The 26270-nt window shown below is 53.8% G+C and overlaps 1 protein-coding gene across 1 annotated transcript in view; it reads left to right on the forward strand.

Moving 5' to 3' along the window:
• LOC115506523 (maestro heat-like repeat family member 5) overlaps positions 1 to 26270 on the forward strand; it is a 65161-nt gene that overhangs the window by 7607 nt on the left and 31284 nt on the right. The window contains 12 exon segments of the mRNA XM_030304526.1: positions 3104 to 3285; positions 4507 to 4652; positions 5550 to 5678; positions 10181 to 10340; positions 11479 to 11531; positions 21160 to 21267; positions 21563 to 21679; positions 22186 to 22305; positions 23374 to 23520; positions 24180 to 24302; positions 25086 to 25165; positions 25621 to 25756. Coding sequence (XP_030160386.1) covers positions 3104 to 3285; positions 4507 to 4652; positions 5550 to 5678; positions 10181 to 10340; positions 11479 to 11531; positions 21160 to 21267; positions 21563 to 21679; positions 22186 to 22305; positions 23374 to 23520; positions 24180 to 24302; positions 25086 to 25165; positions 25621 to 25756 — 1501 coding nt within the window.

The following is a 26270-nucleotide window of genomic DNA, read 5'->3' on the forward strand; positions in this document are numbered from 1 at the left end:
TTTTTCCTCTTCTGCCTTCATTTGCATTAACTGAGTATTTTTTATGATTCCATTCTATGTCTTTTGTTGGCTTATTACTACATATATTTTGGTTTACTCTCTCTTTGATTTTTTTAGTGATTGCTTTTGTGCTTATAGTTTACAATTTTACAATATCTCAGTCTACCTTTAAGTGATAATGTGCCACTCAGCGTATAAGAATCTTACAACATTTTATTTCCATTTCCCTCTCCTGGCCTTTATGGTATTGTTGACATATATTTTACTTCTACATTTGTTATAGGCCCCACAAGGTGTTATTATTTTTACTTTGAACTTGAACGATAAGAGAGAATATTTTATACTCACATATTTACCCTTTCCACTTTTTTTTTTTTGGTCCATATTTCCATCTGGTATTATTTTCCTTCTGTCTGAAAGACATCCTCAAACATTTCTTATGGCACAGGTCTGCTAGTTATAAATTCTTTCAGTTTTAGTGCATATGATAAAGGCTTGGTTTTACCATCCGTTGTTAAAATGTTTTTCTCTGACTAGCTTGCCAGGTTTGTTTCTCTTAGTGCTTTGAAATGTTGTTCCATGTCTCCTGGCTTGCGTTGTTTCTGACTAGAACCACACTCTTGCTCGTATCTTTGTACCTTTGCATATAATGCATCCTTTTTATCTGGCTTTCTTTCTTAAGATTTTCTCTTAGCATTGGTTTTAGGCAATTATATTTCAATGCCATTTGGTATGGTTTTCTTTATGTTTGTTTCAGTTGAGGTTCGTTGTGTTTTCTGGATCTGTGGGATTTTTAGTTTTTATTAATTTGGAAACTTCAGATATTATTTCTTCAAATATTGTTTTATGTCTCTCTTTCTTCTCCTACGAGAACTCACGTTACACACACATGCCATGGCTTTTGAGGTTGTTCTACAATTCACTGAAGCTCTGTTCCATTTTTTCCAGTCTTTTTTTCTATTTCTGTTTCATTTTTAGATAGTTGCTGGTGCAGTGTCTTCAAGTTCACTACTCTTTGTTTCTACTGTGTCTAATCTGCTATTAAACTCATCCAGTGTATTCTTAACCTCAAACGTTGTATTTTTTCCATATCTCTCCTTAGCATGCTTATGTTTTAATCGACCATGTTGAACATGTGTAATATTGTTACGATAACATTTGATGTCCTTGTCTACTAATTCTATCATTTATGTCATTTCTGTGTTGCTTTTGGTAAGTTAATTTTTTTCTCCTACTTAGGGGGTCATACTTTCTTGCTGCCATGCATGCCTGGTAGTTTTTTATTCAATGTCAGGCATTGTGAGCTTTACCTTGTTGGGTGCTGGATATTTCTGTGCTTTTCAAATGCTCCTGAGTTTTGTTCTATAACACAATTCATTTAAAAACAATTTGGTCTTTTTGAGGCTTGCTTTTAAGCTTTGTTAGGCAGCACCAAAGCATTCTTGTCTAAGGATGATTGTTTTTTCCTTCATCACCAAGATAATACCACTTGGAGTACCCTGCCCGGTGCCCTATGAATTACGAAGTTTTCCACTGTGGCTGTTAAAAAAAAAAAAAGGAATTATTCTCAGCCTGTGTGAGCTCTGAGGAGCGTTTCTTCTGCTCCTGTTGGGTGGCCCTTTTCCCACATGCACTAACCAGCACTCAGAGGCGGACTTGGGGTGGGGGGGAGTCTTCAAACCTCCAGTGCTCACTTTCTCTCACTGTGCAGTTGTCTCCTAGTACTCTTCCCTGCAAACACAAGCCACTTTGGCCTCCCCAAACTTCTACCTCCATTTTCTCCACTTGAGTGGCCCACAGAGCTTCCTGGGCTCCCTCATTCTGCAAATCAGAAACTTCCAGACAGCACGTTGTGACGATTTGGGGGCCGACCCTGTAGATTTTCCACCTCTCTGGGATACTTATCTTGCACTTCTTGTTGCCTAATGTCTGATATTAGTGGGTTTGTATATGTTTTTCCAATTTTTGAGTTGCTCAAGGCAGGAGGGGGAATCTGGTTTCTGTTGCTCTATCTTGAAGGGAAGTACGGGTGTCGTCTTTACCATCTTCAGGACTTTGAGCTTTTTGCTGAGTGCAATGGGGAACCACAAGAGGGTTTTGAGCTACATGATCTGACACACATTTCTCACATAGTAGAATAAATTAATGGGTACATGTTAAGAGATGAACCACCTTCTAATATATCATATAATGTACCCTTTGAATTTGTTGACAGTCTGTTTTCTTGCTCACTGTTACATCCTCAGTGGGTAGAAAGAACGTGACTTGCCTGTGGTCGGTATTTGGGAGCCAGGAACTGAGAGTGAAGGAGAAATGGGATCCCAGAGCAGGTGGAGCAGAGAGCCACTCCTGCCATGAGGGTCCAAGAGGAAGTCGTGAGACAAACAGCTTGGGCACCACCCCCAAAATGAAGGATACCTCCTTTTTTGGCCCCTCTGGCAATGAGCCCAATCTGAGGGAATCCTGTCCCCACATTTGCAAAAGGAGAGAAGGGGAAAAGGAAGTAAGAAGGAACCAGCTTCAAGGGGTCGATGTCCTTCCTTGCCCATGCCACACGTTTTTTCTCCGTATCTCTGTCATGCAAACATAATTGTTCTCAAGCACCAGGAGACGGGGGGAGGTCTGGAGCACAGACGGTGTTGTAGTCCAGCACACCCATCTTCATGGCTCCTGTTCCCACCTGCCCTGTAGCCCTTGGACCCCCACCAAAGACCCCCTCGGTGATATCTGGGTAGCCAGGACAGTCTTGTGTGTGACCCTGAGAAGACTGGCTCCCCCAAGTCAGTGCAAGAGCTGGAGTTGGGGATGCCATACCCTGAGCCCTCCAGGTCCTGTCAGTCACATCTGTGCCACCAGCACTTGCTGGGAAGTCAGGCCTCTCCAGACCCACAGTAAATGTTGCCTACTTAACAGCATCCCTGAGGCTTTCAGACCCTTTCCCTACTCCCAGGGTTTAGCCAATCCATTGAACAGAAGGTAGACACATGCAAGGATGTTGCCAAGCCTGATCCTGACCAACATGGCTCTCAGTGTCTACTGGGCTTGCATTCATGAATGCACATGAGGATGCCTACATACATCCTGGACCTCTTTTCCATTTCAGAACGTCCTCCCATGTCTCCAAATCCATGAAGGAGTTGTCTTACCTGAAGGTACCTCAGGACCCTTCCTGCAAAGACAGACAGGGACACCCAACCACCATCGTTCTCTGCAAGTCACAGAGCAGTCAGGTTGCCGTGGAGCCCAAGGAGCACAACATGTTCATGGAAGAAACCTGCAGTGCGGGTGATCACCATCCCTGGGACTCCAGCAGGGCAGGAGATGGGGTGGTCAGGTTCCAGCAGACCCTATCACGTTCCTGCACCAAAAGTGTTAGGGATGAGGGTCAGAGGGAATCCACCCACCGGGGGACCTTGGGGGTGTCAAGGATCTTGTGGACATAGTGAGACCTTCAGGAGAGAGCTCTACACACCCTCCTTGGCCTCTTCATGCCTCCTCAAGCTCCATCCTAAGCCCAAAACTTCCCTCCCTCACCCCTCACCTTCCATTTTTCTCCCACACCGTTTCACACCTTAGGACCTCAGCTTAGGCCTGATCATTTCACAAGAATGCTTCTCCCTTCATTCAAAGGGTAACATGACTTCATCATTCTAGGCAAAGTTAAATTGCCACCTCCTCCAAGTGGCCAGTCCTGAATGTCCCTCCATCTTTTTGGGGATGTATTATCCCTGCCCTCTCTGTGTGCCCAGGGCCTTTTATACAACTACAGAACCAGAGTCCACTGATATTGAGTAGGGTTCCCATGGGCTGGGGACTCCTTCAGAACTGAGCTGGGTCCTGACTCCTCTTTGAGCCCACACACACAGTCCTACGACCACACAGAGTGAACAACATTGAATGTTGAATGACAACATGGAAGGTGAGGGAGTTAAGGGATGAATAGATGGAGGGGTGGAGGGGTGGGTGGATGGGTGATGGGTGGATGGATAAACTTATGAATGGATTAGTGGGTAGACAGGTGGATAGATGAATTTGTGATCAGATGGGTGATGGATGGATAGATGGATATATTTACTAATGCATGGACTGGTAGGTGAGTGTAAAGATGGACAGACAGGTGGATGAATTGATGGACAAATAGGCATATGCATGAATGTGTGGGTGGATGGACAGATGAATTGATGGACAGGTAGATGATAGATGAATGGATAAGTGGATGGATGAAAAAGTGGTTGAATCAATGAATGGATGGAAATATGCATGGGTGTATAAGGGTGTGAAAACCTGCCTGTCTTCCTGCTTCTTATCCTATCTCAAACTCCAGGAGGACTCTTTGGACAGTCAAGAGGCCCAGGAATTCCCAATATATTCAGTTCTTCAGTCTTCATTTTCAAGTCACTCTTTCCCATTCCCAGCCCTACCACTTCCCTGCCTATGCATCCCAGCTAGCACAGTTTAACCTCCCCACAGTCTATCCACCCTCACACCTTTTTCCATCTCCTTTAGCCATTTGCTTCAAGATGCTCCAGGACCTGAATGGTTCAGACCCTCGTGGCCTGAAGCACATCATTAAGAAGATCAAGAACATGGCTCACGAGGCCCCCAACCTGGTGCTGGAAACTATCCATGACTACTTTGTGAACAACCCAGAGGTGGGAGCTGCTTGAGCCATCGGAGGGAATGCATGGAAGCAGAGGGAGGGCTGGACCCCAAGGCAGGTTCAAATCTTGGCTCTTTGGTACAGCTGCTTGATTTGGGGCAAGTCAGTCTCCTCATATGTCTAATGGGCTAAGCAGGGAGGGAAGAAGGTGGACCATGTGTTGACCACCCTCAGAATAGTCTGATATAGATATTATGACCCCCATAGATGAGGAAACAGGCTTAGGAAAGGAAAGTGATTTGCCTAAAGTCACAGAGAAATTAAGTAGCAGAGATGGATGAATGGATGGGTGGATGGATGGATGGTTGGCTGGATGGATGGTTGGCTGGATGGATGGGTGGATGGATGGATGGATGGGTTGATGGCTGGGTGGATGGGTAGATGGATGGTTGGCTGGATGGATGGTTGGCTGGCTGTATGGGTGGACGGATGGATGGATGGATGGGTTGGTGGGTGGGTGGGTGGATGGATGGATGGATGGTTGGCTGGCTGGATGGGTGGATGGATGGATGGATGGATGGGTGGGTTTGTAGTTGGCAGATAGATGGATGGATAATTAGGGGGAAGATCTGATTGAGTTTTAACAAATGAGTGAATGAATGAATGAACTGACTTTAGAGGTGGAATGCTTTTAAAATCCCATAGCTGTTCTTGAGATAGAGACAAACTTTTATTTGTCTGTCTCTGCAGAACCTCGTTCAAGGCCTGCCTATAGTGTGTGTTCACTAAATAGTTATTAGATGAATGGCCAAGTTCATCCACTGTGACCCTCTCCCTCTGGCCTCCTCAGCCCCCTCGGCACCCCCACACCCAGGCTTTCCCCGGTGGCCACTCCCTGCGTGACCGGACCCCACCTGTCCCTGAGCCCCTGCCCACTCTGCCCCCACAGATGTCCTGCCGGCACAAGTTCTGGCTGTTCCAGGTCCTGGAGGCAGCCATCGAAGCCAGCGACTCCCTGGAGGAGGCCTGGGAGAAGACGTTCATGAAGCTGGCCCTGGAGAACATGACTAAGTCCACGGTAAGCCTCCCATGCCAGCAGATAGGCCACTTCTGGGAATGCAAGCTGCTGCCCCCGGCCCCCAAATAATAATGGAGATGTCCCGCCCTGTGGTTGACCAAGTGATTTCTGTCCATTTTCATTTTCTTAACACCAGTCCCTTCAGAGGGACAAACTCAGGCACCCATTTTACAGTTGAGAAAAGTGAGATTCAGAGAGCTCACGGCCTGAGTCTAAGGGCCCATAAGTGGAAGAACCAAATGTCAGCTGCCCCTTAGCACCCCTTCCTGACAGCCCCCGCCCTGGGGTGGGCTCTGGGACCACCCCTCCACCACCGGTTTCACGATTCCCATGGCTGCCCCCCCCCACCAACCTCTGGGAGGCCTCCTGCAAGGAGGCCTACCCGTACTCCAGGCGTAACACAGCCTCCACGACCACCTCCTGAGTCCTGCCTGGTGGACACTTCCGGGTTTGGTTCTGAACCGCGCCTACCCCAGGATGTTGCCCAGGGACCTGGCCCAGGCCTGCCCACCGCCTCGGCTGGCTTCGACTCCAGAGACTTGTGGGCCGGTGGCCCTCAGACAGACCAGCCCAGGGTTGCCCACAGTGGCCTAGTCAGCAAATTAGTGACTAGTCACCAAGGCCCATCACCACGTTCCAAGCCTCGGCACTCCACGGGGCGGGAAAAGGTATAATTGAACACTCCCACCAGGTATTTATGACCCCCGTTTACGGAAGGAGGGACCGAGGCTCAGGCGGTAATATAAGAGATGCTAAATGGCCGTCTCCATGCTCCCAACAAAGAAGTCTTCCTTCCTGGTGTGGGTAGCAGAGGCAGGGAACGAAGTCCAAAGCCACTGTATTCTCTTCCCAAAAGAATTTTAATTCTAAATTCGGACTCTAAATTCTTTATTAAATTTTTTCAATGTTTATTCATTTTTGAGAGAGAGACAGAGAGAGACAGAGTGCGAGTGGGGGAGGGGCAGAGAGCGAGGGAGACACAGAATCAGAAGAAGGCTCCAGGCTCCGAGCTGTCAGCACAGAGCCCCACGCAGGGCTCGAACTCACAAACCGCAAGATCATGACCTGAGCCGAAGTCGGACACTTAACCCACTGAGCCCAGGGGTCCCTGTGATTTCTTTTTAACCTGAGTTGTGTGAAGTGTGTCACCTGTGTATAGTTTACAAACCAGTAATAATAGAGCAGGGGAGGGCAGCGGTGACCCAGGCCGCTGCGGGCTTTGGGACACACAGGGCCCACCGGTGTCTGGGTGGTGGCCTGACCCAGCCTCCCTGGGGGTGGACAAGAGCGCCTCTGAGGCAGGTCCGCAGCAGGACCCTTCGGCACTTCCTGCTTCTACACACACCGCGGCCCACCGCCAGCTTTCCAGCGCGGGCCAGTGCGGGCCCCCCTGTAGGTGCCAGGACGTGGTCCGGGACTCACAGAGGAGCACAGGCACATCGTCCCCCGGGTCCCGGCCGGCCGAGCACGTCTGGGCGTCCAAAGCCTGGTCTGGGACCCCCGCAGCCCATCCCCACCGGGGACGGTGTCTCCGGTCCCCCAAGCCTTCCTCCTTCCTGGCTTGATCTCTTGCTTTGGGACACACATCCACCGGCAGCTTCTTGAGAAAGTGTGCATTTGGGAAGTGCAGTGTTGAGACCACGCGTTTCTGGAAATCTCTCCCTTCTGTTTCGCCCCGGACTCTGCATTGGAGACCGTGGACAGAAACATCTGAAATGAAGTCAGGAAGGCCAGGGTGGAGACAGTGGCCACCAGGGAGGTTGGTCTGACGCACGTGTTCACCTGGATCGGCTTAGACTTCAGGCCGCGTTGACCACAAACGGCCACACCGTGTTGCGTTTTTCCCAGAATGAGGCTGATGCTGCTGAGCTCCTACCTGGCGACCGGCACAGCGACCTATCCTGTGTAGACCAACGTTATTTTTCCTACACCAATCACACTTCTTTCAAAACAGCTTCTGCGGGGTTTTCCTACACCAATCATACTTCTTCCAAAACCCCTGCGGGGTTTGGCCTCGTAAGCTCTTTCTTCCAGCTCCAGGCACATCTCGGTTTCCTCCTGAATCTGTGTCTCCCGGACTGGAATTCCTAAAGGCCCCAAATAAACTGCTGGTTTGCTCTGCCGCTCAGTTCCTTCCTGCTCGACAAGGTCATTGTCATGCTGGCAGTGGTGCCCTGTGGTCCCCCCACTGCCTCTGGTGCAACCGTAGAGACTCCAAAGTCATTGTGGACATGAGACCTTTACCTGCACGCAGCCTTCTGCAGAGTCCCCCGTGCGACTGCCCGCCCCGCGGTTCCCCAAGGTGCGCCTGGCTCTGGGTCTCTCCGTGGCCACTGTGCGCTCTGGCCCCGCCCCCCACGGTCTGGCTGGCTGTTTGGGACCTTTGCTTCTGGAAAAGTTCTCACTTATTTCACTGACAGTATCGTCCGTCCCCCGCGTTGCTCTGCCCAAGGCTTCAGGGACGCACAGGTGCGGGGTGCTCAGTCCTCCCTAATACTTTCATCTGGTGTCTCTTCCACCAGCTCTCTGTCCTCCGTTCAGCTCTCTGAGGACGCGCTGTCTTCCAGACCTTCTGCGGAGTCCCCAGCTCTGCCCCGTGCCTTCGACTATCCCACGATCTTGATTTGGGGCCCAGAATATTCACTTTCATATCATGCTGTTTTATTGTGGATACAATACCTGCTTTGATCTCTCGGGACATTAAAGAGACAGCTTTGCTGGAAGTTTTCATCTCTCCATTTGGCCTGTGTTTCCTCCCGGTAGCAGTTTTCCGGGTTTCGTCGGGTGTGTGGGGATGGTAATCATCTCCAGCGTGGCTGTCTGCCCGTGGTTAGCGGTGATAGGAAGCTCTGAAGGCACCGGCGGGTGCCAGGATTTGGGGTCCACTGTAGAGTCAGCAGGGAGCCCACGGCTGCCCACCACCCGTGCCAGAACCTCTGTGGCTTTCGTCCTGGGCTGCCCAGATTTCCCAGAGAAGACTCCAGCACCGTGCCCGGCCCGGAGGTGTGAGGCCCAGGGGCAGCGCTGTGGAGGGCCCTGGCCTCCCGTCCCAGACCCGTGCCTGCCCCCTCTGGAGACCGAGCCACCCGAGACAAACTCCTCTGGGTGTGCAGCGGGCACAGCATCTGGGCGCCTGACGCCTTCTTGAATCGCTGCACCCTCCCCCAGCACCCTGGTCGCAGAGGTCTGGTACACGTGCCCTGCGGAGTCCCCCCCACCCGTGGGCAGACCTGGCCAGGTGGCACTGGGCTTGCCCGAGGCTGCCTACTCCTCACCGATTACTGTCATTCATTTGCTCTCCAGCTTCCAGACCGTGGCTGCTGTTGAACTTCTTAGAACATCTCCTTGGGGGGGGGGGGGGGGGGGGGGCCTGGGTGTCTCAGTTGGTGAAGCATCCGACTCTAGATTTCTGAAGCATCCGACTCTAGATTTCGGCTCAAGTCACGAGCTCATAGTTCATGGGCTCGAGCCCCGCGTCGGGCTCTGGGCTGATGGCCTAGAGCCTGCTTGGGATTCTGTGTCTCTGCCCCTCCTCCACTCGACCTCATGCACTCTGTCTCTCTCAAAACAAATAAGTAAACTTTAAAAACAGCTCCTAAATGTGGCTTAGTCGAGGTGTTTTTTTGAAAGGGCAAAAGCAGTTTCAATCCACCCTCTTAATGAGAAGCCCTCATACCCACACTTTGAGTAAATTATAAACGACAGAATGGTCTCACATGATGATTGAAACAGCATCGCAGGGCACACAGGGAGGGACCCGAGACCTCCTCGCTTGCAGACGCCACCAGACGCAGGGCAGACCCCTGGCCTCCACCCGGCGGTGGTCCTGTGACAGCACCTCCCGTCTCACACCGGCAGCCATGGACAGCACCTGATGGTTCCCACTAAACCTCGGAGAAAAGAGGAACCCAGATTAGAGCAGCATCAAAAGACATACCAAAATTTTGTTGAGAAAAGCCCCAGGTGTGGCGACACAGAGCGGGCTCCCCTGTGCCCGAGGCCACCGCCCCACTAGCCGGGGGTAGGTAGGCAGGACCGCCAGCTGGGCCTCTTCCCGAGCGGCTGACCCCGAGCCCTCAGGCCCGAGAGGCAGAAACCGTGGCTCGGAATTCACCTGGATGGGTCATCAAAGGAGGTGACATTGTCCGGAGGGGACAGTTGACTGGAGCCTGCAGGACCCATGCCCCACATGGGGGCCTCGGGGCCCGCTCTAAAACGGACTAGATCTGGATGGACAAGGTGGGCGGGAGCGGTGCTCCAGGCTCAGAAGCAGGAAGCACAGGGGCTTCTGGAACTATCCCAGGACCAGGGGTGCTGAGGGTCCCGGGAAGCTCAGCCCCGGGACAGAAGCTCAGCTGGCATATGCTGGGCCACCTTGGTCTGTTTTCTATCCAAAATGTGGGCTGCCCACAGCGGCCCTGCCGACCAAACCAGACCTCATGCACGAAAAGCCAAAGCTTTGTCCAAGTGCCCACTCCTCCTTCTCGCCCCCCGCCCTCCAGGAGCTGGAAGAGGTGTACCAGGACGCGGCCAGCAACGTGCTGCTGGCCATCTGTAGGCACTCGTGGCAGGTGGTGGCCCAGCACCTGGAGACCGAGGTCCTGACAGGCGTCTTCCCGCACCGCAGTCTGCTCTACGTGATGGGCATCCTGACCTCTAACGGTATGTCCTGCCCTAGAGGCCTGAGGCACCCCCAGCCTCACCTTGGCCACCTTCTGCCCCCAGGCCCCGAGGGTGGCATCATAGAGAAGGATCCAGAAGGGGGCTTGGCAACACAGTTGACCTGCGGGGCACACGTAGGGCCAGGCATCGGCCGCGCAACGTGTCTGTGGCAGAGGAACGGGATGTGGCCCCAGCCCCCCCCCCACAGCCCCCTCCCCATGGCCAGCCAGGGCCGCATCAAGGCCCCCAGGAAAGGAGACCACCAGCCCGCCAGCTGGTCCCCATTGGCCCGTGGTCCTGCTGTCAGCATTTCTACAGTGGCCTGGACAGAAGCAGGACAGGGCAAGGAGGCTCCAGGAGGTGGCCCAGGATGGGCGTGAGGCCAGCACTGCCATAGGGTCCTGGTCCTCTGTCACCACAACAGGCGGGCGCCCCTGCTCACCAGCAGAAGAGGAACCAAGCTCACAGAGGCAGTGTGGTGGGCCCGAAGGCCCCGAACAGCACGTCACAGGCCTGTGATGTCCAGGTCCCAGGGCTTCAACAGCAGCCACTGGCTCTGAGTTGTGGGAAGGGTCGCCCTGGACAGTGGGGTCTCGGAGGACCCTGGGGGAGGCCCTATAGGGAAGGGTCTTGCCAGGAGAGAGTTTAGCATAATGCAAAGCAACCAACTGAGCACCTGCTGCTCAGACCAGAACGCTGCTGCCCTGAGACCCCCAGGCCACCCCCAAGGCAGCCCTCCCTCCGAGGTGGAGTTTCCAAAGTTCCATAAAAGCTTTCCGTTCTCACAACGCACCCCTCTCCGGGCTTTATTTTCCCACCCTTGAGGGGATTCTGGCACATTCCAAATGGCCACGCCTGGAGGGAACCCTCCATTCACCACTGGTGAGCCGGGGGCCCCAAGAGGCAACACGGCCGACCTGAGGACACAAGGCCAGGGTGGCAGGGCCACAAGTCCAGCCCAGCTCTCCAGACCCTGCACCCAGTTCACCGCCCTCCACGAAGCCAGGACTAGCAGAGGCAGGACAATGTCACCCTGGCTCAGTCCAGTATCTGAGGGTGGGGGAGAAGGAGCCCGAGATCCAGCCCCGGCGTGGACGTCAGACGTGGCCTCCAGCGACGTGGCCCTTCTCTCCCGCAGAGTCAATCTTCCAGAAGGGAGAGAAGGCATGCTGGGAAAAGCAGCTGGCCCAGGTAGGGGGGAGCCCGGCCGCCGGGGCCTTCCAAGGGACGCTGGGGGCAGCAGGGGAGCAGGGCATCTGCTCTCCCTGGGAGGTGGGTGGGGGGTAGGGAGGAGCCCCACTGTCACAGATGAGCAAACAGGCTTAGAGGGGACTACAGGATGTAATGCACAGTGCCCGGTACGCGGGCCACCCTTGTTCAGTGTAGTTAATAGCTTCCGTTAGTGGTAACAGTAGCAGCTAATGATTAATAGAGAAGTAAGACAGAAAATCACTAAGGATAGAGAAGCCTTGAACGACATAATTAACCAAATTGATCTAATTGACATTTCTTTCAAACATAAATAGAACATTCACCAAGATAGCTCGTTCGCTGGGCCCTGTATCAAGTTTCGATAAATTTAAAGGGACTGAAATAAAACAGAGTACATTCTCTGACCAGAATGTAAATCAGAGATCAATAGCAAAGATGTATCTGGAAAAAAATCCCAAATATTTGGAAAGGAGACAACACATTTCTAAGGAACCCATGGGTCAGAGAAGAAGTCACGAGAGAAAGTAGAAAAGATTTTGAACGCAATGATCATAAAACACAACGTGTGAAAATTTGTGGGGTTCAACAGAAAGCAACCTCAGAAGGAAATTCGTGTTTTTAATGCTTATGTAAGAAAAGAAAGGTATAAAGTCTGTTATCTAAAAAGCTATCGGGATGCCTGGGTGGCTCAGTAGTTTAGGCGTCCGACTCTTGATTTCTGCTCACATCATGATCTCGCTGTTTGTGAAATCAAGCCCCATCGTAGGGCTCTGAGCTGATGGCGTGGAGCCTGCTTGGGATTCTCTCTCTCCCTCTCTCTCTCTGCCCCTCTCCAGCTGTGTGCACTCTCTCTCTCTCTCTCAAAATAAGTACACTGAAAAAAATTAATGAATTAAAATGAAAATGAAGACTAAAAAGCTATCCAAAAAAAGGACCAATGAGATCTAAAGTAAGGAGAAGGAAAGAAATAATAAAATCTAGAGTACAAGTCAAAGAAATTTCTTCAACGTTTATTTATTTTTGGGACAGAGAGAGACAGAGCATGAACGGGGGAGGGGCAGAGAGAGAGGGAGACACAGAATCGGAAACAGGCTCCAGGCTCCGAGCCATCAGCCCAGAGCCCGACGCGGGGCTCGAACTCCCGGACCGCGAGATCGTGACCTGGCTGAAGTCGGATGCTTAACCGACTGCGCCACCCAGGCGCCCCAAGTCAAAGAAATTTCTTAAAGGGACGCAAAGAAAACCCATTTGTTTGCACAACATCCCCAAACATGGACGACCCTGTAGGCGCACCGGCTGCGAGCATGAGAATTACCAGTCTGTCCTTCCGGCAACTGGCCCACTCGGATGATGGCCCAGGGTGGGTGGATTTAGCTTGGGGGAGGCTCCCCCTCCTGAGCAGCTCACCGGCCAGGAACAGCATTTCCAGCTTGAAAATGGCCTTTTCTGACGAATGGATACAGAAGCTGTGGTTCATATACACAACGGAATACTACTTGGCCATGAGAAAGAAGGAAATCCTGCCATTTGCAGCAACGTGGATGGACCTGGAAGGTATTATGCTGAGTGAAATAAGTCAGGCAGAGAAAGACAGATACCATAGGTTTTCACTCATTTGTGGAACTTGAGAAACTGAACAGAAGACCATGGGGGAGGGGAAGGGAAAAAAGAAAAAGTTACAGAAAGGGAGGGAGGCAAACCATAAGAGCCTCTGGGATACTGAGAACAAACTGAGGGTTGATGGGGGGGGGGGGATGGGAAAGTGGGGGATGGGCAGGGAGGAGGGCACCTGTTGGGATGAGCGCTGGGTGTTGTATGTAAGTGATGAATCATGGGAATCTACCCCCAAAACCAACTGTACACACTGCATGTTAGCCAACTTGACAATAAATTATATTTAAAAAAAAAAAAAGAGGGGCACCTGGGTGGCTCAGTCGATTCAGCGTCTGACTTTGACTCAGGTCATGATCTCGCGGTTTGTGGGTTCGAGCCCCGCGTCGGGCTCTGTGCTGACGGCTCGGAGCCTGGAGCCTGCTTCGGATTCCGTGTCTCCCTCTCTCTCTGCCTCTCCTTCTCTCAGAAATAAATAAACATTAAAAAAAATTTTTTTAAAGAAAGAAAACATCCCGCAACATGGCGGGATGAACAGCAGTCTGCAAATAAGCGTCATGTCCTGGCGTTCGATCTGCTCGGGCTTCCACTCACTTGCCCCAGCGAGAGGCTGTGGGCCGTCGGGGCGGCAGGGGCGCCTGAACCAGGCTGTAAGCAACAGGCCGGTGTTCCCCACCACGTTGTGTAGCATCCCCGGGACTTGGTTGTCTCTTTCTGGCACAAACCGGGGAAAGGTTTGAATAGTTCTATGGGCCTGAGGCGGGTCATTCCTGGGGGGGCCTGTTTAAGTTCTCTAAAGCCTGCTCGTGTTTACCACCCCCCCCCCAAGGAATGGGTCCAGGGACTGGAATTTTAGTAAGTTCAGAGAGTGGGAAAGCTGATGGAGAAACATTAGGAGCCCGCGGTCTGCGACAGGCAGCCGGGCCTCGACAAACACAAGGCTGTGGCTTCGTCCTGTGCCTACAGGAAATGCTCTGATCAGTTTCATCCTTTCTGGGGACAGCTGGGTTCCGTCAGCGCTTGGATCATGACCTAGGTCAGGAGCCGCGTCTAGAGAGCGTTGCGATTTCTCTCTAGGGGCTTTATGTCCCTCAAGCAAATACAAGGAATCCTTCACGAACATCTGGTTGGGAGCTGAGCACGGCAAGGCGTTCTCTCCTCTTTGTAGAGGCTCCGTCTCCCGGGCACCTGGGGTGAATCACTCTCCAGGGGGCCCTCGGGAGAAATAAGAAGGGGCCTCACGGAACTGTCCAGGTATGTTGTTGCCTGACATCGGCTGCCGGGGTCCACAGCGATGCTGGAGAAGCTGAGCCAAATCCACCATTTTGAATAGCGAACCCCTGTGAGTCCGCTGTCCGGGTTTGGAACAACTGGGAAACGGGGAACTGTCTCGTTAGCGGCCCTCAATCCTGGACAAATCACCACTGTGTCCATTAGGTTTCTGGGCGGGCGGGCAAGATCTCCTGTCCCAGGGCTGGGGCGGGACGATCGGCCCCTGGGCGACCAGGGGTCCCTGCCGTCGGTGCGAGGCCTTGTACAGCCTCGGGTTTCATGGGGGTTGAGGCAATTTGGGAAGAAGTGTAGTTATGTCTGTTGGAATCTTTTTTTTTTTTTTAACATTTATGTATTTTTTGAGAGACAAAGAAAGAGCAGGAGCAGGGGAGGGGCAGAGAGGGAGGGAGACACAGAACCCGAAGCGGGCTCCAGGCTCCGAGCCGTCAGCACAGAGCCCGACGCGGGGCTCGAACCCACAGACCGCGAGATCGTGACCTGAGCCGAAGCCGGACGCCCAGTCGGACGCCTAACCGACTGAGCCACCCAGGCGCCCCATGTCTGTTTGGATCTTGACGGACTCTGTCCTTTTTCACTCTCCCTGTGTCAGTCTGAGAGGCGGCCCACAGGCTTGCAGGCACCTCGGTTAAATTAAGGGACTTTTGTTGCAGCTTGTCCTCTTGTATGTCAAGGACAGACTGTAAAGAACATAAAAGGTTCGGGTGGGTCGGGAAATTCCAAGGCGAGGTCTCCAGCGGAGGCAAAACGTGTGAGCCGGCCCTTTGCATTTAGAGAGGAGGTCTCGGTGGACAGGTTGTCAGGGCCTGGGTCACACAACAAAAGAGAGCGTTTTCCAGGGAAAGGCCCCGGCTGAGACAGAAACTCCCTCTAAACTGAATCAGATGCCCTCACTGTGGAAACCTTCCTCCGAGGGATTTGCTGTCCGGGGGGAGCGGGGTTTAAGGAGGGACTGTAGCTCTCGCACGTCCCCGAATTTGGCAAGGCTTCCCACTAATTTAATTCTAGGCTCTCTCTCGGCTGCTGGAGGGGGTTGCTGAGATCAGAGAACCCTGCCATCCCCGTCGGCCCTGGGAGGCCCACGGGGGGCCCCGGCTCGGGGGTGGGCACGGGGACCTGAGAGGCGGTGTGGGCGAGTCCCGTGGGGCCTGCGGGGACAGCAGAGACATCAATCCCTGGGGCAGCGCCGCCTCGGGGTGCCCGGGAGGCCCAGGTGCCGCCCCAGGCCCCTGACCTTGAGGCCACTGCAGCCCTCAGGCCAACAGCTTGGCGGACCTTTGTTTACGGTAAAGTCCCCAGCTCTGGTCTTGAGTTCAGTCAGGCAGGGGGCCTCCCGTCCGATTTTCTGCCTTTTTATCAACGCTCTAATCTCAGGAGGTAATCCACCTACAGATGGAAAAGCTGGAACACGCTGGGTGCCCTCCCTTATTGTCTGGAACCCAGGATGCTGCAGGAAGATCCCTTCCAGACAGACTTCAGAGTCTGCCACGGATCGGTCTTTCGTTTGCACGTTTGAGTAACAGACCAGCGAGGGCGGCCGGGCGGGCTCCGGGCACCGCTTGGGAGCGGTCGTCGCTTCTTTTGTGGCCCATGAGGGGACCATGTCGAAGACTGAGGCTCTGAAATAGCACCCTCGGATGACACCCTCCTGCCTCTGTTTCCGCTTCCGGGCCCCCCGGGCCCACCAGCAGGTGCACACGCTGACGTGGACCTGGCAGCCTGGGTCATAGCCCGTGGTAAGGACTGTAAATTCTTCAGAAAGCTTCTGGGGACCCTCTCTGGGCTTGGAAGTTTCTTTAACTATTGCCCTTAGTTTGGCCTTTGACCAAAGAGGAAAAGACTCTGAGAGAGACTCCTGGACCTCCAGCGGGTTTATTTCAAAAGGTAACTGTGTCTGCAGGGTCCACAAAGCATGAGGACTCCGGTCAGGGAGGAAGGAGCCAGCAGGAGGGGTCGCGTCAGGCTCCCTGCCTTTTGTTTTGGGCACCTGTCTTTCATTTGTCATCAGCTTTCGGTAATGAACCTTTGAATGGAGCTTTTCTGGAATCGTGAAGCCTTTCGGAAGCTTCTGCATCATGATTAAACTAAGTACTCCATTCTGTTCGTGTCATCTTGGGCAACCTTGTTTCCAAATCCACTTCTGAAATAAACAACCCTAATTTGAACATTCTCCGTAATGGCCGTTGGAATTTTAGGTTGTTTTTACTAAGATTTTGACGTTTTGGGAGATATTTATAGCTCTGGGACCGTAGTTCTTAGACGTAAAATAAGCAGGTATGACAGAAGATAGCACACTTGAGTTTTCGGGGCTTAAGGAGCTTTTTTTTTTTTTTTTAGCTAAGCCTTTGGGGTTCCTCAGAGCCAAGTAATACCCAAGAGGGATGTGCTGCTAGGTTGGGGACTGTGCATGTTTTACAGCACAGCTCATTGTACGGAAGTTTTCTTGAGGTTGGCAGGTGACCTGGAGTCAACCTGACCCGTTCTGTGACCAACTTGTCCTAACACCGTGACGGGCGCTCTACCAGTTTTTAAGGATCCGACCAGACCCACCAATTTTTGTGGCTCTTTGGGTCCCAAGGTCCCCATTAGCAATAGCCTTTATCTATAAAACAAGACACACAACAGGGCACCTAGGGGGCTCAGTTGGTTAAGCCTCTGACTTCGGTTCAGGCCATGATCTCACGGTTCGTGAGTTCGAGCCCCACGTCGGGCTCTGTGCTGACAGCTCAGAGCCTGGAGCCTGCTTCGGATTCTGTGTCTCCCTCTCTCTCTGCCCTTCTCCCACTCGCACTCTGTCTGTCCGTCTCTCTCTTTCTCAAAATAAAAACAGAAAAAATTTTTAAAAAATAAAAAAGCAAGACACACAGCATGTGCAGATTAATACAACAGCAGATTCCCAACCCGGAACGGGGGACGAGGGAACGCACTGATCCAGCAGCCCCCAAAAGTGAGGTCAGGGGACAGGACTGGGCTTTCGGACGAAAGGGAAGTGTAGCTAGGACGACAGTGAGACCGGAGCTCGCCGCAGAGGGCAGAGCTCAGGGCCCGTGTGGACCAGCCCACGACCCTCGAGATCCTCTACCCCAAACAGCTGCAGACCGGAGACAGCAGTGCTCTGCGCCAGGCAGAGCAGGACCCCCAGCAAAGACCTAAAGTCCGTAGGTAAGTGTCCACCTGAAGAGCAAGTGAAAGACACCACAGAGGAGAAACAGAACGATAGAAACACGGCGGAGAGGAGCGAACTTCTGACACGTGAGGCAGACACGTGCTGAGAACACCAGATGCACAGAAGTACGAGGTACGCACTGCGCGAATCCCATCCTATGAAACTCCAGAAGAGGCAAAAACAATCTACGGTGATAGAAATCAAAGCAGTTTTGTAGTGATGGAGATTGACTAGGAAGGACCGTGAGTGAGCTCGCCGGGGGGGCGGAATGTGTTCTCGCTCTTGGTGGGCTGACAGGAGCGCGGGTCGGCACATCTGTCAGAGTTCATTGTGCCGCTCGGGAAAGATCTATGCCTCACGCTGTGAGTTAAGCCCCCCTCGGTAAACATACTTACAACCCAGACTTATCGATGGCCAACAGACACGTGAAAAGATGCTCGACATCACGCATCGTCAGGGAAATACCAATCGAAGCCGCAATGAGATACCGCCTCACACCTGTCAGAATGGCCAGACTCAAAAAAACCAGAAATATCACATGCTGGCGAGGACGCGGAGCCGAGGGGGTCCTCGCGCACTGTTGGTGGGAAGGCAAACTGGAGCGGCCGCTGTGGAAAGCAGCCCGGAGGGTCCTCAAAAAAAACAAAACTGGAAGTACCAGATGATCCAGTATTTATCCAAAGGAAAAAAGACACTAACCTGAAAATACCTGCACGGCTACATTCGCTGCAGCGTTATTTACAACAGGCAAGATGCGAAAGCAGCCCCAGTGCTCATCCACAGAAGAATGGATAAAGAAGGGGTCTCTATCCCCAGCGGAGTACTACTCAGCCATGAAAAAGAATGAGGTCCTGCCATTGACAACAACACGGAGGGACCTAGAGAGTATTGTGCCGCGGGAAGGAAGTCAGACAGAGAAAGACAAGTACTGTATGATTTCACTCCCGTGTGGCATCTAAGAAAACAAACCGAGTGAACAAAGAAACAACAACCAAACCAGACTCCTAAATGCACACAACTACCAAGAGGTCTGCTGGTGGCCGGAGGAGGGGGGGTGGGGGGTGGGGAAAATAGCCAAAGGGGATGTAGAGGTGCAAACCTCCAGTTATAAAATGAGTAAGGCAAGGAGATGAGAAGTACAGCAGAGGGAATACAGTCCGTAATATTGTACCAACGCTGTATGGCGACAGGTGGTGACCACGCACGCCGTGGTGAGTGCCGTGCGATGTATGGAAGTGTCGAATCTCTTCGCTACACACCTGAAACTTACAGGACATCGTGTGTTAATTAAACTTCAATAAAAAAAACCTTTGGGGCGCCTGGGTGGCGCAGTCAGTTAAGCGTCCGACTTCAGCCAGGTCACCATCTCGCGGTCCGGGAGTTCGAGCCCCGCGTCAGGCTCTGGGCTGATGGCTCAGAGCCTGGAGCCTGTTTCCGATTCTGTGTCTCCCTCTCTCTCTGCCCCTCCCCCGTTCATGCTCTGTCTCTCTCTGTCCCAAAAATAAATACACATTGAAAAAAAAAAATTAAAAAAAATTAAAAAAAAAAAAAAAAAAAAACCTTTAAGCCTTGGGGCGCCTGGGTGGCTCAGTCGGTTGAGTGTCCGTCCAACCTCAGGTCAGGTCATGATCTTGCGTTCGTGAGTTCGAGCCCCGCATCGGGCCCTGTGCTGACAGCTCAGAGCCTGGAGCCTAAATCAGATTCTGTCTCCCTCTCTCTCTGCCCCTCCCCCACTCATTCTCTCTCTCTCTCTCTCTCTCTCTCTCAAAAATAAATAGACCTCAAAAAAATTTTTTTATTCTTTAAAACTTGACTAATTTTTAACTTTGGAAACAGGTTTGTTCCCCAAACTCAGATATTCCTTTTTTTTTTTTTTTTAAAGTAATGTAGTGCCCACCCTATACATTCTACGAACACACTTAGCAGGGTCTGGGGCAGATGTGGAATCAAATACATTAATATCTCTGCTGCAGACACATACAAAATTCACACTAATTCCCATAAATAGTGTCACATCGGTTTGGATCAGCTTTTACCCCCAAATGAGTTTGCTGCAAAGCCATGAAAAAGTGTTTAATTTTCTGGGGTTTTGAATGTGAATCTCGGATGAGGAGCTGTAGCACTGGCACAGGCAGCACTTGAAGGAAACATGACAATAGGCGGGAACCCAGGGCTTCCGGGTGGCCCACGGTGATCGGCAGACATCTGTCCTGGGGGCAGGGAGGGTGGGGAGCCAGTAGGTCCCGTTACAAACAGGCCAGACTCGGGGCAAAACCCGGGCAGACGAGAGCGGGGAGCAATGTCCATTTCAGGCCATTTCAGGCCATTTCAGGGCCCCCGCCCCGCCTCGCCCCACCCTGCCTTACCCTACGCTACCCAACCCTCCCCAGCATCGCCGGAGAGGGCGCTAAAGGTCCCACCTGCAGGGGGCGCTCTCGGCGGGCTTGCATCCGGCCACGCGGCAGAATGGATACCCTTGTGCTCCAACCAAGGCACCTATGAGTGCTCCTCTAGGATAAATTCCTAGAAAGGGAGTCCCTTGGGGAAATGTACATACGTTTTAAATTTTAATTGATGCCTGCCAAAGGCTTCACCAAAAAAAATAGAGAGAGAGAGAGAGAGATCCCTCACCTTCCCACCGAAGGACACTTCCTTGCTGACATCCAGCAAGTTTATTTTTTGCCAATCTCATATCATCTTAATTTCCGTTCCTCAGATATTAGCAAGGCTGAGGTGATAGCCTGTCACGTGTGCGTGCTTTCACTATTTCTAAGCGGACCGTTGCCTTTTTCTTAGTAGCTTATGAAGTGCTCGTTATCATCGATATTAACCCTTGGCAAGAGGTTGTAGGAAACAAAAACACAAGCCAACGCAATTTACTGCATCTTTCAACCGAATTTATGGTGGTTTTGCTGAACAAACTTCGGAAAACGTTTACCTTCACATCCATCAGTAGTTTTTTCTATAAAGATCTGAAGGCTTGGGATCATATCTAGAAGGGGTACCCCCGCCCCAAAGGACCTGGGGATCAAAATCTCGGACTTGAACTGTGGGATCTGGGAACAACGAAATAAAGAAATCTTGTGGTTGTCATATGTTAGAGCAAAACTTCTAGGACTTTATATTTAGAAGCCACACTCCTTCGTTTCTCTGATCCCACATTCATTCAAAACCATCTTACTGGAGCCTCGACTACATGCCAGGCACAGTTCCAGGTGCCGGGAGACGGCCTGGCACCCACACTCGGGCCGGGCCGCCTTCACCTGACGCTCACTGAGCATCTGTGACGTCTGGGCCCCTGCCCGGTGCCGGGGACATGGGCAGGCTCCTGGTTTCAGCCTCTCCTTGAACACCTCCAGGGAAGGGAATCTCAGGGAAATCAGAGGGCGGGCCCTGGAGACTCAGGAAGAAAGGCAAGAGAATGACGGAGTCAGGGCTCTGAGTGACCAGGGCGGGCCGGGGCTGGTGGAGGCCTCAGCCCCAGCCCGCGGGGTGGAGGGAGTGACCACTCCGGCCCTGCCCACTCCTGTCTGCTCACAGATGGCGGGAAAGTCCGCCCAGTTCCTGAACATGGACAAGTGGTCCAAGGAGCTGTTGTCGGCACTCACCAAGCCTGACCAGACGCATCAGGAACAGCCCCCGGAGAAGGTGGATCACCCCCTGTGTCCCCCGCTCCCCCCCAGGCAGCCCCAGGGACTCTGTCCATAGGATGCCCACCTAAGCAAGGCCGAGGCCCCAGAAGGACACTGAGACCCGAAAGAAACAAAGGGCCAGGGGCCTGTGCAGCCGGATTTGATGTGGCACCGTCAAAACCCGTCAAAACTAGGCAGGGGCACGAGGGTCCTAGAGCAGGGGCGTGAGGACGGCTACAGGAGCCCAGGGAGGCCATCGGGGTGGACAGAGGTGGGTCAGACCCAGGACAAGAAGCCAAACCTCCCCCCAGGCCTTTCTGTTCGTCTACTACGGGCTGATCCTTCAAAACGAGGACAATGCCACCACTGTCAGGACACACCTGAGAACCCTCCTGGACACGTCCCACCAGTGGCCCAAGCAGCGGGAGGTGAGGACCCGGCCCCCAGCCCAGCCCACAGCCGCCTGACCCTGACCGCAAGCTTAGCCTGATCCCTGCTCGTACCCTGAGCCCTGGTCAGGCCAGACAAAGACACCTGGTCCTTTTCACACCCTGAGTCCTGACCCTGGTCACACCCGGAGCCTACCATAACTTGGGTCCTCTCCTCTGCCACACATCTATTTCCTGGACCCTCCTTCCCTCCTCTGGCCCAGGCTCAGAGCTAGTGGGGGCAGGGGGAGGTTACAGGCCTCCAGAGAGTCACCGCTCCCCCCTGCCTCCCACACCACCCACCCGCCCCCATAAAAGATGCCCTCACAGGGTTGGGCCAGAGCTGCATGTCCTGAAGAGTGGGATGGGGGGGGGGGTGGGAGGGGGTCCCCGTGACCTTGGACGAGTCCCCTCCCTTTCTGGGCCTCAATTTCCACACGCCCAGGCGAGAGTCCAGGCGTGGTCCTGTGACCGGCACCGGTGACCCTGCTCCCCCGCACCTGTAGGGTATCGCGCTCACCGTCGGGCTGGCCGCGACCCGCCACCTGGACCACGTCTGGGCCGTCCTAGAGCAGTTTGGCCGGAGCACACCCGTTAAATGGAGCCTCCACAGCTTCTGCCTGAAGGTTCTGGCTCTGGGGCGGTTGGGGGCCTCAATGAGGGGCTGGGCATCAGGACCCCCACCCTCTACACGGGTCTGGGCGTCCGAGAGGGTCTCTGGGGATAGTTAGGGGCACAGGCTTTGGACCAAGCCTCCTGGCCTCCAGTGCCACCTGCAGCGTGACCCGCGTGCCTCAGTTTCTCCTCTTGAATAACAATTCCTCCCTTCCCAGCCGTTGGGATGGAAACGTGGCTTTGAAATGTCTGGCACACAGCAGGTGCCCCGGTGACATCTCGCAGTGGCTGTGCTGGCCGCTGTGTTTATTAATGGCCTTTTGACACGTGCCCTGCCTGTAACATGAGACGAGGGCCAGAGGGCGACCTTGTGCCCCTGCTGATGGGCGGCATGCCCCCCCCCACCATCCTCGCTGCACCCCTGGTCACTCCTGCGGGCAGAATCAGTGTCTGGGGCTGCATGAGGGAGCTCAGGACAGACGGGGGAAGAGTCACAGGTAGCACAGACAGCCCAGCGGGGGCCAGCCACCTCCTTGGGCCCCACAGCCGGCAGGTGGCAGAGCAGGGACTGGAACCCATATCTCCAGCCCTCAGAGGGGTCCTAGTCATTGACAGGGAATGGAGGCAAGTGGTCCTCAGGTGACATCGGAAGGGTGTCTCAGATGTCCCCCCACACTCTCTGGGCCTCCCTCGGGTCCGAAGGTCCAGAGCTCCATTACCATCTCCCTAGGTTGAGGCATGGCCTGCCGAGCCCCCAGCAGCCCAAAGGGGAAATGGGCCCCCGGCTCCGGGGGAGGGGGCTATGCCAAGGCAGGCAGCGTGAGGGGCTAGGACCCTGGCCAGTTCTGGGAGAGCCGAGTGCCTCGCACACACCTCGGGTGACCCCACAGTCCCGTTCCAACCCCCCAGAGAGACGATTCCACTCTCCCTATTTTCCTCTCACGGTAAACTGAGACTCGCAACCCCTCAGAACCCTTGCCCGCAGTACCCGCTAGGGTGCAGAGTACTTCCTGTCACCGCTCCCCCGGAGGCGGGCCAGGGGGACCCTGACACCCTTTGTCTGTCCCCACCAGGGTCAGAAATCAGAGGACCCAAAGTGGAGGTGGGCCAGCAGCACCATGCTCCTTGCCTACGGTCAGATGGCGGTCAAGGCCAAGGCGCACATCCTCCCGTGGGTGGACAACATCTTGTCACGGATGGTCTTCTACTTCCACTACAGCTCCTGGGTATGGCTCCCCGGGACCACCCCTCTGGAGCCCAGCCTTGACACAGCCCAGGCCCCACCAGAACCTGGGTCAGAGAATGCTAGGAACTTCCAGGGCCTTGGGGCACTCCTCCCCAACCTTACCTGACTCTGAAATCAGGAGGAGCCAGGCCTGGCCTCCTCGTTGTCCCACCTACTCACCCCGTCGTCCCACCCAAAGCTTCGAGGGCTTCCATGGTGGCCCCACCCCCACACTCTCCTAGGCTTTCACTCTGGGGTGTTGGAAGGCCCGGTGATGCCCCCTCCCCTCCCCAGGACGACGGGCTGCTGACTCTGTACTCTGCACCCAGGGCGTCCACCCCAGGGGGCTAAGAGGACCAGGCAGCCCGGTCAGGCCATCGCATCCCTCAGATCTTTGGGCTCTGGGTTGCCACACATCGAGTGAGGCCAGACATTGGCTTCTTACTCCTGACCTTGACATGTTGTCAACATATTCACATTTTTAAACAAAACCACACAGCTCCCCCCTCAAAGTCCTACCTATGTGGCCCAGCTGCAGATCTCTGCCGTACTCCCTCAGCAATGCCCTGCAGCCACGTGTGATGGTGGCGCTCTCTCCTGCCTGTCCTGTGCCCCCTCTATCCCCCGCTCCATGGCCTGACCCCCATGCCCCCATGCCAGGACGAGACCTTGAAGCAGAGCTTCCTCACCGCCATCTTCATGCTGGTGGGGGCCATCAGCCGCAATGAGGGGGCCCACAGCTACGAGTTCTCCCAGATCTCAGAGCTTCTTGAGTGTCTGATGGTGAGTCAGGGTCCTGGGGCAGAGGAAGGGGACCCATGAGAAGGAGGAGACTCCTCCCTCGGGCCAGCAGCATCCACAAGAAACAGGTGTTGGAAAGGGGCAAAGAAGTTGGATTTCTAGGGTGTGTCCAAGCCCCTCATAGGCTCTGGCACCTGGGAGCGCTCCATGCCCCCCACTTCACTTGGTTCTTCAGTGACCCTGAGCCGGCCAGTTGTGTCCTCCTCCCAGCTGATGTGGCTGAGGCCCAGAAAGGCCAGCACCATCCACTCTGCTAGCACCATCCCAGCTCAGACCACTGCTCACTAGAGATTTCAGGCTTACAGAACCCCAGGGTAGTGGAGGAAACACAAAACTGCTGGACAATTACACCTGTAATAATAAAATAACAGTTTACTGAGCTCCCATTCACTGAGCTCCTGCTGTGACTCAGACACTGTGCTTTGCACACCTTGCTTCACACCTGACACGTGTGCAACAACACTCTGTTATTTAAGTAACAGAGTAAGCAAAGCTTGGGGCAGTGTGGAGACTTGCTCAAGGTCGTGCAGCCAGTATGTGGCGGTCAGGGTGCAGACATGACCTGTCTCACTCTAAAGGCTGTGCTCTAGTTCTCTAAGTGCAGCCAGGCCACAGAGGCCCCCGTGGGTGGGTGGGAAGCTGGAGCATGATCCCGTGGGCCATGGGGTGCCAGGCACTGGGTTCTTCAGCCAGGGATGAGACTTGGTGTCAGAAGTGTGATAAGCCCAGGCCTGAGTCACTCAGCCTTCACCTGTGGATCTACAGGTCTTGATGGAGAAGGAACCCCAGGACACACTGTGCACGTCAACTCGCCAGCAGACCATTCACATCATCTCCAGCCTCTGGTACGCTCCCCAGCCCCACCCAGGGTCAGGCCCCAGTTCAGGCCTGTAAGAGGCTCTCAATAAACAGTACAGCTATTGTGATTAATTCACACCTCAAAGAATGAAAGTTTAGCATCATTTGCCCAAACAGAGCCACTGAAGGTCCCAGTGGTGTAGCCAGGGCTGGGATGAGACCAGTCTGTCCAGTAAAGGGGAGCCTGAGGTACAGGGCTTATGAAGCATCTGCTCCCAACCAGGCCATGCTAGTCCCTTACAAACCCTCCTGGAATTCAACCTGCCCAGGAGGCTCTGCAGGCCAGCGAGGCAGAAGCTCACATTTGAGTCTCTGGTCAAGGACAGAACTGGGTGAGGGGCTGCTGCTCGGGGCTTGTCAAATCTGGTCTATTCTGGCTGGGGGCCCCTTTGCAATCACCGGCCCCCACACCCCTCCCTCACTGCCCTCTATCTCTAAACAGTAAACTGAGGCCGCCCCTGGACTTGAAGAGGAAATCACGGCTTCTGTCCGTCTGCCTCCGCAGTGTGTTCGCCCTGCCACTGATGGACGTCCTGAAGAAACACACCTGCCTCTTCCTGGAGCCACCCAACATACAGGTGTGAAGCTGGCCCATGTACCCCTCCAATGAGAGGGGCCCCTTGGGCAGGCATCCGGCTCTGCCTGCTGTTCGTGGCTTTGGAGGGGGTGCAGGCTAGATGGCAGAGCCTTTGACCCCCCATAGGATAGGGCTGGGGATGCTGAGCATGTTTCTTAACTTCTCTGAGCCTCCATTTGCCCAACTGTGACATGGGGGTGATAAGTGTGGAGCTAACAGTACTTAATTCTCCAGATAAAAGGGGACACTGGTGTCCCATGTCTGGTGCACAGGGTGCTCTACAAATAGGAGTATAAGTGACCTCTCTCCCTGCCCGCCCAGAGAGCAGCCCTGGGCTGTCTCACTACTTAACTGTTCTCGCCCCACCCAGGCCCCAGCAGGCCCATCCTTTACTGGGCCGGATGCCCCCCTCTGCACCTCATGGGCTCTGCAGAGGGTGTAAACCCATCCCCCTGGGGCACCACCAACACCTGCTGCCCGAGTGTTTACCCTAAAGGGCAGGGAACTGGTGTTAA

Source organism: Lynx canadensis, chromosome F2 (genome assembly GCF_007474595.2).
Source record: "Lynx canadensis isolate LIC74 chromosome F2, mLynCan4.pri.v2, whole genome shotgun sequence".
Taxonomy (NCBI): Eukaryota; Metazoa; Chordata; class Mammalia; order Carnivora; family Felidae; genus Lynx; species Lynx canadensis.